The 19,775-nt window shown below is 39.9% G+C and overlaps 1 protein-coding gene across 2 annotated transcripts in view; it reads left to right on the forward strand.

The window, feature by feature from the left end:
• The first annotated feature begins 7,700 nt into the window (after positions 1-7,700).
• LOC139442758 (alpha-actinin, sarcomeric-like) overlaps positions 7,701-19,775 on the forward strand; it is a 48,403-nt gene continuing 36,328 nt past the window's right edge. Inside the window, exon 1 of one of the 2 annotated variants that reach the window (XM_071223653.1) lies at positions 7,701-7,957. In XM_071223653.1, coding sequence (XP_071079754.1) covers positions 7,859-7,957 — 99 coding nt within the window. In that variant the 5' untranslated portion in view covers positions 7,701-7,858. The remainder of the gene's footprint in view (positions 7,958-19,775) is intronic. The other variant, XM_071223652.1, reaches the window with a different exon arrangement.

Below are 19,775 nucleotides of genomic sequence, written 5' to 3' on the forward strand. Positions count from 1 at the left end.
CGCTCAAGTTCAATGACACGTCACATTAATAGCGTGTATGACTACCCACAGCTACAAGACACGTCTAAACTCTAATATAGGTACAGCCAGCCTCTTAGAATCTGTCACATCCTGAGACTTTTAAGTACCACGCCTGCCATGGTCATGTACACAACAAGGGCAGATAACTCTAGTTCCAGTACGAACCCATTCTGGAAAGCTCCAATCTCATTAAAATCAGATCTTAGTTCTCGCTATCGCTAAACAAAGATCTGAGGACATCACATTAAGGGTCACGTCAGAACGACCTTTCATCCAACCAATCACAGCGTCGCTTACCAGATCATGAAAGTGACAGTCGGAATGTGTTTTCTAATCATGCAACCACGATATATTACAAACGGGGTATTCCGAACGACAGTTAAAGGTTTTATGATTATGTCCATACAATCTATGCCATCTATAAGCCATTCCAGAATGTTCTTCTAGTGTCGTAAAGCTAGAGAAAGTTGCCTTCTGATTGGCCAATGTCGATTACTTGTCAGTCATTTCACTGGTCGGTCAAAATTCGCGAAAGGTCGTTCTGACGTGACCCGTAATGGCATGTCCTCAGATCTTTGTATAGCGGTAGCGAGAACTAAGATCTGATTTTAATGAGATTGGGAAAGCTCTGCTCGCTGCTGTTGTCTGTTGTTCAACTATGGCCACGACAGCACTTGATCATTGGATGCAACGATGTCTACCAAGATGAGAGTGTAAATTAAGAAGGGGCCACCTATACAAATTACTTGTTATCGGCTAATCATCTCCCGCCATATGTGCTAATCGGATAACAATCGGGAATGTTACACTGTTTCAGTTAATTTTGTTTGGTAGAGCGTGAGTGAGAGAGTGGGAGAGTGGGAGAGTGGGTAAGTGGGTGAATGGGTGAGTGGGAGAGTGGGTGAGAGCGCGAATGAGTGAGTGCGTGAGTAAGTTGGGGTTAACGCCGTTTGCTTTGCCAGAGAAATTGTGAAAAGTTCTTTCTTTAGCCTGACCAGTTTGTGGTGTCCCCATCCGGGATATTACAGGAATTTTGCTACAAACGGCGTAAAAACAAACTCACTCACCCTTTGCACGAAAAACACCTTTTTTCAGGTTTATCAACCTCCAGAAGCTAGTATACCTCCTGGCCTCTGTTATGTATCAGGCTGCAGGAAGGAAAGACCTCTATATATTACATAGACTCGACTGTCGGGTACCCCTTTGTAGCTGAACGCGGTAATCGGTACCTTTTGTCATCTATTCGGTAGTGTATGAAGGCCATATTAAGCACGTATAGATAGATAGATAGATAGATAGATCGACAGACAGACAGACAGACAGACAGATAGATAGATAGATAGATAGATAGATAGATAGATAGATAGATAGATAGATAGGGTATCATTACATATGCTGCTATACTTTCTGCTCTTAATTTGACGCTATAACTGCCATTGTTTTTTAGGATGACGTAAATAGTTCAATGACACCAATGCCTCTTTTTGGGGCGGTGGGGCGATACAGCTATTAAACCATAGTTATGAAAAAAAAAAAGGAGCCCAGATTCTTTTTTTATTTCAGATTCAGATTTTTTTATATTGCAGGAATCTAGACTTGCCATATATTTTAGATTTGCTATGGCTATTTTGGATATATTTGTTTCAGGGTCTGGTTGATAGACTACGAGCTCTGTTACCTTTCCAAATAGGCAGGCGTACCCAATCAAATGACACTTGACACAGGACCGATTCGTTTAGAGCTTTCACGTAGTAATGGTAGCATTTCTTCGTGATAGTTTACATATATAACTAGGACAGCATCCTAACATTAGGCACCTGATACAGACGAGCAAGCAGAGAAGGGGCGTGGTCCTGGTCATATACAGGTGTTATTACGTCATGTTACACTGTCCGCCATGTGGTCGGGTAATTGACGGCGGTGTATAGTCGTGGTCTGCTGACCACCTGCTTGGCGGACATCACGTGACGACAGCTACTGTTACTCCTGGGTCACAGACGAACATCAATCAATGTGGATATATACGATACCGAAAAAACCCAGTTATTCTACTGAAACATTATGAAAACGTAATCACTTTTTTCAAACGAAGACTTTAAACACATTCTCACTTGACCTTAAACACATTTCCCCCAGACAAAAACAAATTTACCCTAATTGACCTGTTAATTACCCTTAATATATATAATAAGCCTTGTTATATTTTTCATCATCATCATCATCATCATCATCCTTGTTACTCGGTATATATAAAAAACACAGAAACATGTTGTGGACTGATTTAAAACTTGCTTTCAAATTCCATACAAATACCCGGTACATTTGTATCTTGACCGCGTGATGTTTAGTCTGTGTTTCACTTTGCCAACACTCTTCTGCGGATGTGTATGTCTGAAACGTCAAATTAAACAATTATCAATTAATGAGGTTACAAGCTATTACATCACGCATGACTCACGATAGCTCCCGAAGTCATACAATGCAGTACTTGAGTAGGTTTAAATGTAATATGCATGTAATGCAGTTTTTATGAAGAATTACGGTTTGATTTATTTTGTGCAGCTGAAGAAAACGACCGAAATTTCTCTTTTATCCGAAGAAGAGAAATCTATTTACTTTAAGAATTCAAACGTTGTACAAAAAATGCTTGCCGCAACGCTTTTTAAAATGTTTAAGAGACGACAGTTGTCGTCATGATTATTAAATTACCTCTCTCTCTAACTACCCCTTTTTTTCTTGCGTTGTTGGGTCGAGGAGTTTGTTATTGTTTCCTGTGAGTCTTCTGAATTCGTAGCTAAATTTCCCATCTCTCACATTACATGTATGCATTTGTTTATATTGTATATAGTGTCATATAAGCCAATGTCTGACTGGACGCACTCCATACACCTTTTGTCTTATGTAATCAATTTTATATTGTACATGTTGTGCGTGTGACACTTTAATAAACATTGTGCTACTACTACTACTACTACTGCTGCTGCTGCTGCTGCTGCTGCTGCTGCTGCTGCTGCTACTACTACTACTACTACTACTAGTAGTACTACTACTACTGTATACAAATGTACAAGTGCATTCGGTGTGGTAAAACTAACATCCATGCAATCGATAAATATCCCGCCACATAGATATGATATTAACATGCATAGTTCCCATATACATGAGTTAAGGAACGCATCACAGCGTGTACACATGCCCGGGGGATAGTACATGGAGACAGTGTTTGTCGAGGTAGTGTTATCTTTCCTGGTTGCCAAATAGGATAAACGCAATTATTTGATTAGTATTATTAAGGATTTGATTTTCTGATGATACTGTGTCTGGTATAATGTGAATTATACCGACTCCTCGATAACAGTAAAAATACGTCATAGTGTATATTGATTTCCTGTTGGCTCAGCCAGTGCATTCATCCGTGTGAACTGAATGCATATTGATATACATGATGTCACATACATGTATCTCACAGCGTCCAGACAGTTACAAATAGATGGCTATTTGTCGATAAGACCAAACAGTTGGATGCACGGGGTAAAAGTCAAATATGTTGCATTTCACACAGGTCATTATCAGAGGCATGAGGCACAAGGCCAATGAGATGCACGAGACACAAGGCCAATACGATGCACGAGACACAAGGTCAATACGATGCACGAGACACAAGGCCAATACGGTGCACGAGACACAAGGCCAATACGATGCACGAGCCACAAGGCCAATAAGATGCACGAGACACAAGGTCAATACGATGCACGAGATACAAGACTAATATGATGCACGAGACACAAGGCCAATGCGATGCACGAGACGCAAGGCCAATACGATGCACGAGACACAAGGCCAGGAAGATGCACGAGACACAAGGCCAATGAGATGCACGAGACATAAGACTAATATGATGCACGAGACACAAGGCCAATGCGATGCACGAGACGCAAGGCCAATACGATGCACGAGACACAAGGCCAGGAAGATGCACGAGACACAAGGCCAATAAGATGTACGAGACACAAGGCCAATAATATGCTCTAGACACAAGGCCAATGCGATGCTCTAGACACAAGGCCAATAAGATGCAAGAGACACGAGGCCAATAAGATGCACGAGACAAATGTCGAATAAGATGCACGAGACACAAGGCCAATAAGATGCACGAGACAAAGGGCCAATAAATGCACGAGACACGAGGCCAATAAGATGCAAAAGACACGAGGCCAATACGATGCACGAGACACAAGGCCAATAGGATGCACAAGGCCAATAAGATGCACGAGACACAAGGCCAATAAGATGCACGAGACGCAAGGCCAATACGATGCACGAGACACAAGGCCAATGTGATGCACAAGACACAAGGCCAATGTGATGCACGAGACACAGGACCAATAAGATGCACAAGACACAAGGCAAATGTGATGCACGAGACAAAAGGCCAATAAGATGCAAGAGACAGAAGGCCAAAATGATGCTCTAGACACAAGGCCAATAAGATGCAAGAGACACAAGGCCAATAAGATGCACGAGACAAATGTCCAATAAGATCCACGAGACAAAAGGCCAATAATATGCTCTAGACACAAGGCCAATAAGATGCATGAGACACAAGGCCTATAAGATGCACGAGACAAATGTCCAATAAGATGCACGAGACAAAAGGCCAATATCATGCACGAGACACAAGGCCGACAAGATGCAAATCAAAGCAGAATGCTGACAAAATACAATATAACAAAGGAGAGTTAATACAAACGCCATATAAGATTCAGAGGCAACTCGTCGTTAAGATGCAACAGGCAAAAGACCAATAAACGAAGTCAAAACGTCAAAGGGAAACAGCGACCTCGTTAATGACGTTTATAGACGTTTACGGATGACAAAGTAGACACAAATGAAGGACAGCAACTTCTTTATCTTACTGTAATAGCGACGTTTTGATATACAATGGTGTGTTCAATATCTTTATTCAGGTTCGTAACGATTCGAATGTTTGACAAGCTTTCGCAAATTTGATGAGTACAGTAGGGGGTCCATGGTAATGCCCCCGTTCCTCAGACCCCACCCCACCCATCCCCTGGCATAAAAAAATGCTCCCGCTGCATGGATTTTGTTGCTGTTCGTTTTTATTGGAAATTAATACGGATTCGTTTGCGTAGCGGCGTAATATGCCGCGACGCGCCTGCTATTCGACTGTAAGAGTCAATTTCATCATGACCTAGACATACATCAACATTAAGTTTCAAAGTCACCAACCACTGCGAACAGCCCACTAATCGACATTACATGTTTATTACCTGTTTCGATATAACAATCATCATTCACACATTACCCCAATTAACGCTGGTCATCTGTGGCCATCTACACAGTGAAATCCGACCCACTTCTCCCCTGCTGCGAGTTACCCAACAGTGTCCAGCGATGGAGGTATAGTGCAGCCCCCACGGACACTGGTCAGTTTCGATTCGGATCCCGGTTACTGGCGGCAGCACTGGCACAGACAGAGCTCTGAGAAGGTGAGTGGACGCGAAGTTGTCGCTGGCCGATACAGCAACACAAGAAAATACTTGCTATCTGACATAAATATTTTGACTAGTCATCGTTGCGTAGGACATGATTGACCAGTTCATCGGGTTCTTAAAGCTCGTCTGGTAAGAGAGTCTACATGAAATCTCTTCCTACTAGTACATAAATTGCTGGTTCAAAAGAAAGTATACACTTAGTTTTATGGTGGCTAAAGAAAAATGGTTATTCGATGGTGATGTACATGTATTTCATACGAGTATCATAGGCGATATTACATGCATCATATCAATGAGTATCTTGAAACAGGTAACGTCCACATGACGAAGCACAGCAACTACGTAAGCTAACATGAAGTGTGTACCTCTAAGGAAATCCAAAGCCTGGCAAGGTTTCGTTCTATACTGCTCGTCATTCATTATGGCATATCGCTCATTGTGACTCAAAATGTATGACCTCAAGGTCGTATAAAGAAAAGCCCCAAATGTTAAGTTCACTGCTCTCCCCAAAACTTGAAATATTTTCTCTTTGTAGATTTCTATAGTGTTTTTTTGCTCAAAATGTATATTTCCACACATCCTTCGATTATTATAGTATCCGCACCTTTGCATACTTTTTCATAAATATTAACTTCTGCAGTGACGCGGCAGTCATATCGACGGTTTCAACTAAAGGGGGGTTATTGTGATTTGATAACCTCTGATTGACCAATCAGAAACGAGTATTTTCTAATTTCATCGTAGAATAAGTCCCCGAAAAAAGTTTTAAATTTAAGGTTTAAAAAATATAGTCTAGACGGGACCCTTGAGCATTAATAGACTCTCAGGCCTCCTAATTGTATCTGAAAAGGAGGTGAGAATGTAATGGGGGTGATCGTTTTGTAAAAGTGTATGTCCCCTAGGGTCTACAAGAGGAACTATATACATGCACGTTTTGGTTGTGTCCTTTAGTATTACCGAGGGAGCAGAAGACGTCAGGTCTGGGCATCTATAGATCGTGTTTAGCTAATTGACAATGACAAACCGGTCGAAGAAAAGTTTTAATTTTTCTAAAACTCCATATTTTTAAACCGATTCAATTTCACTTGGCAATTTTACCAAATTTCTTCGCGAAACGTGCATCCTTTTTAAAGCCAATTAAGACCGTTTCTGCTGCAATGGTGTGGAGACAAATACGTCTGGCTAATGTGCGGCTTTTTTTTATGGTTAATGGTGCTTGCGTTGATTACCCCTCGGTCCACGTACACCACGTAACTGTCGCTTGTAACAATACAACTAATAATCCCGCGCACCAGCAGTGTTATAAAAAAGGTTATGTCATGTTAACAGCACATAAGCTCACACACCGTTATGAAACCTTAATAATATTAAAAGCCCGGTAAAAAGTCAACTCACTTACTCTCAAGTAAAAGTTCAACTGCGGATACAAATAACTGATCTGTCTTATATACATATATATGTGATGTCATACATATTGGTATCAGAGTAACAGGAAAATAGGTTAGAATTACATGTAATATATTCATAGGTATGATTAACTGAATCGCCGCTTTTAAATTTGAATTTGACTTAATATGGTCATTTCCGCATTTAGGAAGTATTCATAATGCCGTTGGATTTTATAACTTAAGCGCATAACACGCTCTTTGTTAATGTCCTTGGGTCTCGCCTATATAATGTTACACCAATCGTCTTATTTTATTTACAACACGGACGCGAGCGTTAATCTATTAATGCATATTAAGCAAACTACTAATTTTTATATGATTTTAATCCAAGCACGAAATTCGTCTGAATTTTTTATTGACCACTTCCTTATCTATTTCACAAAAAGGTTACCATTGCTTCGAAAAGACACGACTCGTGCAAATCGTTATTTAATATCACCAATGCGTGTTGACAGTCCGATTGAAGTGGGGCAGCTGATCGCTATATATGCATGTCTAACACCCCGACCTATTCAGGAGCTGTTATGGTTGTGGCTTTACGATCATCGACAAAACTTGAGCTTACGTAGGCAATATGGACTGGGTCGGTTGTCATAAGTATATAATCTTTTTTTGTTTTGACTTTCAGTGAACATTCCATTGTGACAATTGCAGCCGATCGGTCACACCTCCTTTCTGTGACCTTTGACACGGAACTCTGACGAAAGAAGGCATTCACTTCCGGAGCTCATCGTCACGTGACCATCTTACTCGGCTGGCGGGCGGTGTACAGCCCTGTAAAGATTCATGCTGCCCAAGTAAAGCGCATCAAAATTGCCGTATATAATTCTTTCAGCACCTTTGTAAGCCGGGAGTAGGAGAGGAGCCACAAAAATGGCGGATGAAGAATACTTTGATGGTTATATGGAAGAGGAGGAAGAATGGGATAGAGAGGGCTTACTCGACCCGGCATGGGAAAAGCAACAGAAAAAGGTCAGTGTTGAGGAGGTGTTACTCCGCGTATGGCGATTCAAACCAGTCATGCCGAACCGTGTTGGATATGCGATGACTTTCATCTTTCTGTGTTCGTTTGGATACTATAATACAGGTAGAGGTTTCTAGCGGGCGACAGAAGTAGGGGCAGAGTTAGCGCACTTGCCGGCGTCCGCCATGTTTCTCGTGTATATTGGGTTAGTGGTGTTGATTACACACCTAATATGGTAGTGGATGGGGCGGGGCATTTCTACAACTATGCACAGAATAAATGGATGAATGGAAGTAACAACAGACTTTTGTCAAATGCAAGATAGGATATGTCAGTCTAACTTAAACTGGATGCCCTGTGGATCTACAGTTTATTCGGAACGTCAGTGAATCATATCGCACCGTATCATTTGACAGGTGCTACTGTCCTACCCACTGTCCCAACCTTCATTGTCACGTTCGCTGTGACAACAATAAGCTGTATTATTTGTTGTTTCAAACCCACTAGTCGTCATGGAAACCAGAATTTTATCAAGATGTAACTTGTGACCTTACATTAGTAGACATGTCATGCATTTACCCTATAAAAATGACCTTCCGTGTTTTCATAATTACTCATGATTTGTCATCTAGTGTTCATTTACGTAGACTGGTTCCCAGGGCAAATTTGATGATGCGTGAAAAGCTCGCTTTCAAAACTAGCTATTCAGCTAAAAACAAGGTTGACCTATAAATGAGTTCTATTTCTGAATATAACCTTGACGGTATAGCTAACACCACACTGGAAATGTTGCTGTTAATTAAGCATAGATGAACTTGATATCCCTCAATATAGATAAATATGATGGGGATTATCATGATAAGGGAAAGACATAAGCATGTGGCATGGTGTGTGAGGCAATGCTTCTCTGACACTGTGTAGGATTACTACCATGACCAAAAATGGCAACAGGCATGACTGGGAGAATATATCGAGCTTATTGAGACATTCTGAGTCATGTGTCATTGCATTGTTTTGACCAAGGTAATAATGAAATAGTGCGACAATTACTGTGATATTTGACAGCTTACAGAGTTAGTCAGATTTCATTTTATTGCTGGAATAATTGGCATACCAGAGCAGACAAGAGGAAGTAACTCAGGATCTGGTCTTTATCCAGTAATATCTGCTGGTACCGGTGCCCCCAGTTTCTACACACAGTGTTGTGTGCTTACTCATCATATTAAACCAAAAAGTTCGTAATAAGTTATGCTTGGAAGCAGTGGACACTTTCTTTGATGTTTATTTGTTTAACATCTCTTTCTAACTAGTTGTTCATTCAGTCAGTGTATTTTGAATTTCATTTAATGTAATGGCAGATAATGGTACATTTGGAGGTATGAGATTTACTATATTTAAAAAAAAATTGTTTACACATCTGTGAAAGAAATTCATTTGGTATCCATAACTATTCACATCACATAACTTTTCAAATATGTTTCTTATATATAAATGCCTTCCCTTTGAAATGTACTGATGTAAAGTTTATGGCAGTCGGCTAATGATTATAATGGCATTTGTCATCTCTAATTAGGATTGTATAGACATATGATTTCAATACTTAAAAGTTTCATTGTAACCATGGTAACAGATATTTTGAAAGGTTACCTTTGAATATGTCCGTTTGTTGCTGCAAAGGAATCAGTTACAAAAAAATGGATGCATCATGGGCATCAGAATAAATCCCTGTTTAGAGCAATTTATGTACATACGACCAACTAACACAATTTTGAATTATCTGAAATAACCATAAGGCACAATTAATATTTGTATTGAACATTTCTTTAAAATGTTTTAGAGCCACACCTGTAATAGTGTTCTTAAGGTAATAATAATAATCACATCCTCTTTGTTAAATGGTTCATTCAATTTTGAGCTATGCAACAATATGGTTGACTGAGGTTTAGGTTCACATGGTTGCCGATGTCGCATGGTATGAAGCATTATCTCCCACCCTTTTGTCCCCAGATCGTAAAATGAGTCACTTTTTGTTGTCGTTCTGTGGTGAGTCTTATCAGGGAGTATGTCAATTGAACCCACCTATCTGCAGTCTCAATTTGAAAGTCTGACATTCGTTGCATACCTGGATGTGTGTGATGATTGTTGTCGCGCTCTCACCTGCTTAATACAGGTAGCACCCAGTGTCGAGCACACTGGCCTCGGTCCAGGCGGACAGCTGATACGTGTAGTTGTAGTACAAGCAATATGATACCCAAGTAAATAGATTACCTGTATGTGTAGGTTAAATTAGCCTCACTGTTTACAACTGGGTTACAGTAGCGTTATGGTATGCATGGCAGGGGTGTGTTCAAGCATTGGAAGAATTTGGCCGTGGGCGTTTTTTAAAACAAGTTCATGATATGGCGTTATTTATAATATAATTAGAGCCTTGTCTCAACATGCTCAATATACTGTATCATAAACTTATGAATCATATCCATTCTACATTTTTCCTTTTGAACAGTTGAGGTATTTTGAATCAACGTGAATGAAATTCTGATGATTTTGGGTCTCATTTGGGAATGAATATTTGTCTGTTGTTGGTTACACGGGTTATCTTGGTTTGATAAAAAGGAATGTGTTGAAATCACTGGCCACCTTTGGCTGCATGATGTTCACCTTCAGTCTCGCAGATACACACCAGGACCTAGCTATCAGAAACTTCTAAAAAGTTTGTTTACAATTTTATCTTGGTAAAATATGTCTATTAATCAGCGCCTGGCCCTGCCTTGACTCTGTGAGGTGTTTGGGGAAACTGGGTCAGGGGGCTGGGAACTGTTGACGTAGATTGTGTCTGCAGTGGGTTTGGGATGTGAAGTCACAGCTGACACCACTTAGTAGGCCTATTGTTACTTGTAATGGGGAGATTGTTTAGGGACATACTACTGACTTCAATACTTGAGTGAACAGTAGTTTGTTTACTGACTGTAAGCTTTCTCTCACTTATTCCCTTTGTTCTATGATATAAAAGAAGTTACGATAAAGGATGTGATAAAATAATGCTCTACAATCCTCTTGGTTATGTTTATTATGATTATATAATATGAAAGAAAATCAGATTGCATTAAAACTAGTAGCGGTATACGTTACAGGGTTTAAGATCAGGTCACTTTCTTAGGATATGTTGGACATCGATTGTCCTCCAAAATGTCCCAAAGATATGTTTCACTATAGATAAAGGTATCAAAGAAAAACATACTTGGTGTTATTTAAGGAATACCCTCATTTCTGTGTCGCTTCATGTCAATAATGGCATCAATTATGGTGATGATTAATTATGATAGTAAATGAATTAAGATTTGACATCACATTAGCATTGTTTCAGCTGTCCTCATGATTGTAGTGGTGATGATGATGATGATGATGATGATGATGATGATGATGATGCAAGACAACCCTTTCTGCTTGTTTTAGCATGTATTATTGAGACATGAAATGAAATATTAGAATATGAAAAGATTTTGATCTGTGATGTAAAAGATCATTGCCATATTTCCCTAACAAACAAAATGACAAAGACAAACATAATAGACTGCAACATGTTTATATAGGCTGGGCATAACCTATTGACATTCAGATAGTGATGGCAATGAACTGCCTCATAACCTGCCTCATAACCTGTAGTCAAATATGCCCAAGGGTAGCTGTCAGTGCAATATGTTAGTGTGGTATTTGTCTTAGACATTTTAGAAGGCTAGGTATGACTATTTGTAGAGCCAAGAGTTTCACAAGGGCTAAGTCGTGATGAAAAAAGTATGTTGCAAACTTTGTAGGGCAAGCTCTTGTGCTCTAGGTGTCATATAGCTGTGTGGTGGCCTAGTGGTTAAAGCATTAGCATGTCTTATCAAAGATACAGGTTCAAATCCCCCCACTCATACCATGTGTGCAGCTCATTGTTTTATTGCATGCCAGTGATTTTGCAGAACATTATAGATGAAAACCAGTCAGTGTCCTAGAAAATTAGCCAATCTGAAACCAGACAGTTTGTTGTTTTCTGGAGTTAGTGAGTTTGGTTTATGCAGCTTTGAACAGCATTCCAGTTTGCTGAAATATTGTCACTTTTCATAATACTTCCAAAGGGTTAGGTTTATCTTTATTGTGAAATGACGTTGCACACATTCTGGTATAAGAGAAAGATCTTTGCTACATTCAGGGTTGTTCATGGACTTTGCTTCAGGTGGACAATTGTTAATTACTTAACATGAAACCACACTTTCCTTCAAGATGCAGTCATATGACCTTGCTATAATGTCACACACTGACAGAGGTGTTGATGTTTCTTTGTGTTTCACAGTTTGTACTGTAATATTTCCACTTCTTAAGGCCACATTTTATTAGGTTGTCTCAAATGTGTTATTGTCTGATGACCCCCCACTGACCAGCTGCTGACCTTGCCTTCCATCTTGTCCTTTGTGCTATGTTCCTCCCAACAACGCTGGCAGTGATAGGAAAATCTATTTATCACAACACTGGACAGGGTACTTGAATTGGCCTCATTTATACATTAGGTTATCTGACTATTGGCTACTGTGTAAGAGTGTCGTTAACCATCCACTGACCCTAAGGCTGACAGGGATTGGATTCTTGCCGTGTCTTCACTTGTAGAGATAAGAGTAAGATGGTCAGAGATCTGTTGCTAACATCAAGGAAATGTTAGATTTTATTATCTGAGATTTATTGTATTCTTATAGCCTTTTGGTGTACGTTATCATCACATTTAAGAAATATAGAACAATCAACAATGGTTTATTGCCGTTGTGATATGTTCTCTGTTTATGGAGCACCAATGTGAGTTTCAATGGACTTTTGACAGAAGGGCTTTGTATGACTTCAAATGTGTTTTTTTGTTGGTCAGGGGATATAGAATCCGATCTATTACTATTAGATATGGGTAATTCTATCAAATGTTTTTTTGATCAAATGTTTATGAGTATTTTCATGCCTTATGTTGTTGCTTGGCCAATTAGGCAAGTCCAGATTGGCTAGTGCAGGAAGCGTGGTTGTCGTGTGTGTGACATACTCCGAACACAGTTTGGGGTGCGTAAGCTGACCATGTCAACACTCTCTGTTTGATATAGAGCGTGAGGTGTCGCAGTTCGTACCTCACTGGTCTGCTAATCGTAACCTTGCACTCTCTGAATTCTCTGTCCTAGGCTTAGGTAGCTGTCAGTCTGACTTGCCTTATCTCTGTAATGGTTATGTCCGGTGAGCTTTATCTTGTACATGCTTTCAGGAAGTTAAGCCATTGTTTGCGGATTAGATCTTACTGTTGCCTTGGCTCTGCTGGGAAGGAATCCTAATCTTCAGATTATGGAATGACAATCATCATTCGTCATCCTAACAATCATTCATAAGTCTCTGCTCAGTGCTCTCTGTTGACATTTTTCATGTGAACATGACAGTCATTTCTTAAATTTATGTCTATTCCCCTTTTTTTTTATATTTTCACATCGATATTTCTGCCTGTTGCTTATACATTTAATACATTTTTAGTAGTTTGTCCAATTATTTAGTCCTCTCCAATCGTAGCTTTGATTAAATGCAAGAATGCAGACAGACTGACAAGATTGGGTTGGATGTTGCTGTTGGTATAAACCAGTTTGTTAGTATGTCCTGTAGGTGATGTTTTAGCAGAGGTGTTAAAGTTAGGAGTGGTGGTAGTGTGTGTTCAGGGTTTTTGCTGTCTTATCCAGACAAGAATAGCTGACTGACAGGGATGTAGTTGGTAGCTGGTTCAGTTTAAAGTGAATCACGTTCAACAAGTCAGTGATGTCGATGACCCTGAATAAATGTTACACACTTAAAATAGAGCCAGTCAGAACTAAATATTCCAACTCTGAGATGTAAGGACCCTATTTAGGACATCAATTCTTGCAGTCAGGACATATTAGGATGTATATTTGTTATTTGGTATCTTTGCTAATTAATCTGAGTTTTACCTTAGTTTGTGGAGTGGGGTAGTGGTGGCTTATCACCATAAAGATTTGGTTACAGTTTCACACTTATGTGCAACCAAGAAAACCAACTGGTCCCTTTTGAGGGATGGTGCTGTACTACCAATCCGTGCCAAATTTCTTTGTACTAGCCAGAATGTATTTTTTGGTTTAATTTTCATTAGAACTTAGTGTTAATATAGGGCAATCAGCTGAGCTTACAGTACAACAAACTGCCACTAGACTAGGGCACGTAGTTCAAGTCACACTCTCTCCTGCTACTGTTGAAAACGTCACTAAATCAGTAGGGTAAAACTTGTATGTGACTTCCCCAGTTGCCATATAGAAGTCTGTGGTTTGATTCTCTTCGTATAAATGTCATTTTGAAATACATTACTCAAGCACTAACTGCTTCTGAGGCGGTATAGTACTCCAGTTGTAAGTATGCTTCACTATCTCTCACATTGAACACATATCTAGTCATAAATGATAGAAGCCCATTATAGTGTCATCCAAGGTGATACGGCTGCACTGATACAGGTGATAGCAATTTAGACACAAAAGCTCATTTCGATTTATTCAGGTAAGTGTGTAGTACTGGTTTCCTAAGCAGGATAACACACCGCTTATGTTGTCTCTGATGACATTCACAGCTTCAGACTATTGTCAGTGGTAGCAGTAGCCAGCTCAGCACAATGTGCAGGTGGTGCCGAGTACAAGGACATATTTATGCTGATGCGGCTTAACCAAGATAGGAAGGAGCCGAGATTCTTGTAGCAGAGCCAAAGATGTGGGCAACCAGAGAGTAGGGTTTCATCGAGATGTCATCAGCATGTGCTGGTAGGCACTGCTACAACAGACACATATCTTTACTTACAAGTCTGTTTGGGTTAGCTCACCTGAGCAAAGGTTAGGACATTCAGGGTATGATGTTGCATCATCTGATAGCCAGCTTGGGCCTACTTCTGCGAAATATGTGGATGTGTCATGTAGTAAACAGCTTGGAGTAACAGGTGCATCCTGTTCTCAGTAGTGTTTCATCTGTATGATGTAGGTCTTCACTCTTAACCACTAGTTTTAAGCCACAGTTGGATAAAAAAAATATTCTGTACTTGTTTAGGAAAGTGTTTTTTCACACAGACTAATCGGAATTCAGCAGTTTTGAATTTTTTATTTTGTCAGCTTTTGAAAAAGCATTCTACGTTAATAACAGATATATAATACTGGATGACAATCAGTCAAGTGTCCAAGAAAATTAAGTGATGTGAAAGTCAGTGAAACCCTGAGTATTGTTTGGTTCCATGTTTAGATATCATTTGTCATGCTTTGTATACATTGTCTGTCATCTAGTTGCTGATTTGAGGACTTGTCTTATACTGTATGTGCTAGTGTGTATCTGTTAGCCCAAACTAGTCTTTTGGTATCATATTTTGTAGATTTTGTTAATATTGACTACCCCGGATGTGGTGTTTCAGACACGTGCAAAGACTGTTTTTTGGTTATGACTAAAATTAGACATGTAGCGTTGGAAGGAGTCCCGGCCCGAAACCTGTGCATGTGGTACAGTTTCTGTTTCTTCATTATGACCATATGGCTTGGCCCACACCTTTCTCCCAGAATACATAGATTGATATGCCTGTAGTTCTAAGGTCCGTTAACTTTTGAACCTGAATCTTGAACACTACAAGTTGGCAGTTCAGATCTTTGAATGCCAAGTTATTTTTCCCTTAGGAACACAATCATACATTGAAGTACACGATGCACTGATTAATGTTCATTCTCAATGCAGATTTGGAAGCAGCTGTTTTGATTTAATGCATTCTTTGTGGTATAGAGACATTTATACATATTTCTAAGTTTGAATTTTCCTGTACTTTTTCTCTCAGTATTGTCCTTCAGTATCAGTACTTCAAGCCATTTGTGTGTCTCCTCTAACGAATACCTTCCAAATCTGTAATGTCAATACATTATTGACGATTTAATGGCAATCCAGTTAAAGTGGTCCATGAAACATACCCGAGAGCATTGATCCAAACCAAATTAATGATCACACAGAGAATGGTTGATCTGTTTTGTACAGCAGACTTGATATGGTGGAGTTAATGTGCAGATATTTGTTCATTAGCTATTCTTAAGGAAGAGTCTGTGAGGTATGGCATTGCATCAGCATTGTTCAAACAGATCGGTGACCAGATGGCCCGCTAACATTGGTGTCAGAAGCCATGCGATGCAATATTGATGAGGATGTTACACACACACGCTTTCCGTATCCCTCTCCCTAACTTGTTTATAGACTGAGCAAAGTGTAGAAGATCCCAGTATGGCAACGTAGCTTGAAGGATCAGCTGATGAAAGTTTAATGTGCACAAAATACCTCTGCCCGGGTCAATCTATGCCAGCGTTTAAGAGTTCAGTGTTCCAGAGGGTGGTTTTTGATAGCCTAAAGTGCAGGGTTGATATCCAGCTGTTAGAGCCTGGTTAACTTAGATAGTGTGCTTGGCCAATTCATATAGGACATTGTGCTTGATTTATGTGTTTTAGAGGATTTTCTTATAGCTTAGGAAAAGTAGACATGGAGGAGTTTCACTTATTTGTTTGTTTTCAGTGGTTTGTTCCTTGTAAGCTGTTCTTAAGATTAATTCGATTTATTGATACTTTGAGATAAAGTGTTCTGGTTGTCCAATTTCATGTTTTAACCTAAGTAACTGGACTGATAGATCAAGTAGAGAGTACATTTATATTTTATGGTTTGTTGGTATGATTAAGTAGGGTATAAGTCAAAGTGCAAAGCTACAAAACTGGTGACGATGTATTTTGCCAGAATCATAAAAGCTAGAAAAACTTACTGCAGAAACATTCATACAGATACATACATATATAAGTATTATAAGATCCAGATGGGATCATCAATTGCTTGCAAGTGAGATATTTTGAGTGAGGATGTTTGTGCTGAACATTTCTAGGCATATCTGTCAGTTTGGCAAGGCCAGGGGGCATCCGTTCAGGTAATATCATCTAGATACAGCAGTAAACATGGTACCAGAGCTGTTTTGCTACCATGTCATAGCCATTCCACAGCCGTTTGGAGTACGAAAACATGGTTGTCAATGTGTGGTACTACTCACACACACTGCCATAGTGTAGACATGTCACAGCTATTTGCTGTATCAAAACATGGTCATCCCTAAACCATATTATTTTCCTGTCCACCTAGCCCTTACTGTAATGGGAGCAGTCGTGTAGCCTGGTGGTTAAAGCGTTTGCTCGTCACGCCAAAGACCCAGGTTCGATTCCCAACATGAGTACAATGTGTGAAGCCCATTTCTGGTGTCCCCCGCTGTGATATTGCTGGAATATTGCTAAAAGCGGCGTAAAACCATACTCACTCACCGTACTGTAATGTCATATACCTCAATGAAGCAAGTCTAGATTTTCCACAGGTTCAGGTAGCTGTGCTGCTACTTACTGACTGTCATGGTGTTATCATTCTGAGTTATTCTCACAACACTGCAGTAAACATTGAATGCTATTAATCTGCCCAGCCCAATGTGCAGTAATTCTTCAGGCCCTTGGAACGATAATGGGTAATGAAGTGGACAATCCCAGCAGTAAACATTTCCTAGCAGGGGGCTTGGTGTGGTAGCCCAGTGGAGCAGTTGCCTGTCATTGTGGTTCACTTCCCTAAGTAGGTACAATCTTGGAGCCTCTTTTGTGGCTTGCATGGTGTTCATGTGATATTGCTAAAAGCCATGTGTTCATTTGCTCCTCATTCACTCCCATTGCTCCAAGCAGAGGTATTATGGAGCCATTTGGAGTAGTGCATATTCTACTCTGAAAGGGCATGCTGCAGCTTTAGTCCTTCCATTTCGAGTAAACAGTCTCCTAGCAAGGGTATGCTGTAGCTTTAGTCCTTCCAATTGGAGTAAACATAGTCTCCTAGCAAGGGTATGATGCAGCTTTAGTCCTTCCAATTGGAGTAAACATAGTCTCCTAGCAAGGGTATGCTGTAGCTTTAGTCCTTCCAATTGGAGTAATGGTGGTTACTTAACAGCTCTGTCAACACCTGTAGCAAACAGGGCTAGCTGTGGTACTACTCTGTTGACAGTGAAGTGTTGTTGGCCTGGACGGATGCCTATGTGTGTGTGCTATCTCATCACAATCAATTTACACATTGATTTCCGTGTTTGTCTGCAACCACTATATTTATTCCTGTCTTTGCCATGTAGGTGCCCTAGCCCCATGGCCCTCCCAAGGGGGCCCAGGTCCCCCATATAGGGTTCCCTGTATCAGCATAGTATCAACTAAAACTCTGTCCCCAGAGGCTGACAATGTACAGTAGGGCTGGGATGAGTCCAAATTTACTACCCGGGTACCCAGCCCCCTATTACCCGACCCTACCCGCGTACCCACTGTAGGTCTCAGGAGATGTCTTAAAATGTCCGATTGGGAACATTTTTAGCATAGCCCAGGCAAATCGTATTTAGATACACGTAATACACAATCTGGTCATTCATACACTGAAGTTTAATTATGTTATATCTTTATTCAACCATATGAAAAATCAGAAGGAATGTGTGCATAGTCAGAAAGAAATGCGAACATTAGTGACATATAGTTCTAGATCATTTTTGTCATTAAACAATATATCACGTGATTAACCACGGGTCCGGGTAGTCCGGGTCCTACTCAGTACCCACCCGACCCTGATACCCGAGTTACCCGTCCTAGCCCTTATGTACAGTACGATCAACAGACTGGCAAATCTTGATATTTGGTAGTACCTATAGCTTCATGGATACAAGATATTCATTGTGCAGTTCAATGCAAAAACAATATTCTATAAACTATATAAACATATATATCATAAGTCAAGATAACAATCATATATACATGATACATCATTGCAGGTTATGAAAGTCTTAACTTTTAGGTGAAGATGTATAATAGCCACATCAATTTTATAGTTGCTGAAGCTGGTATCCCATCTAATATTGATTTTTGAATAATATGCAGTCCATTTGGGCTGCAAATTGTTAAATTGGTCATTGCAAATGGCTATTGTACACAGTGATAGAATGAAATTATTTTTTTTATTATTGTTGCCATGATGTGTGAAACCAAAATAGAAGTACAATGTATGCAGTGACCTACAAAAGGAATTTTGACGTGCCTTAATGACTCTTATACACCAGTAAAACTATGTGGTATGCATCATGTAACTTGTGTAATAGATCTCATACATTTATTATACCAGTTGACGTCTCATGGGATTTCTTAATGTTAGCCATAGTCGATCGATATTTGACCCAAAAACAAAACCATCACCGTTTAAACTTATGAGTAGGTGATTTTTTCTCATGTTTCTCTCAGCTTATCAGAAATTAACATTTGGCGTATGAAGTCATGAATAATAGCCACATTGGTATTCTGTAGTTCTTATTCCTGTAAGCTTCACTCATGGTTATCCGATGGAGATAATGTGGCAAGTCAGTTTAACCTTGTTTGATCCTGGATGTCGGCATTATTGCCTCAACACTGTCATCTGTCAGTGTCCTAATGCCTCAACCACACAATCCCTTTAGCATGGACTGGCTGATTTCCTGACCATGATAGAACAGCTTAGCCCATGATACCAGCACCTTTGACAGTTTGTCAAAGAAGGGCTCTACACATGCAGAATGCAATGCAATTAGAATTGGAAACTCTGCGACTCTCTCTGCTTAGACTGGCTGCTAGTCTGTTGGGAGTTGATGTTGCCTCAGTGTTGTGGAGTGCATGGTTTTGTTGCCAGGTTGGCTTTGTTAGGGGGCTGGGAGATGAGGAAGGTGTCAATTATGGCTGGAAAATAATGGCA

The sequence above is a fragment of the Haliotis cracherodii genome, unplaced genomic scaffold (assembly GCF_022045235.1).
Source record: "Haliotis cracherodii isolate W230 unplaced genomic scaffold, xgHalCrac1.p SCAF_5, whole genome shotgun sequence".
Lineage (NCBI taxonomy): Eukaryota > Metazoa > Mollusca > Gastropoda > Lepetellida > Haliotidae > Haliotis > Haliotis cracherodii.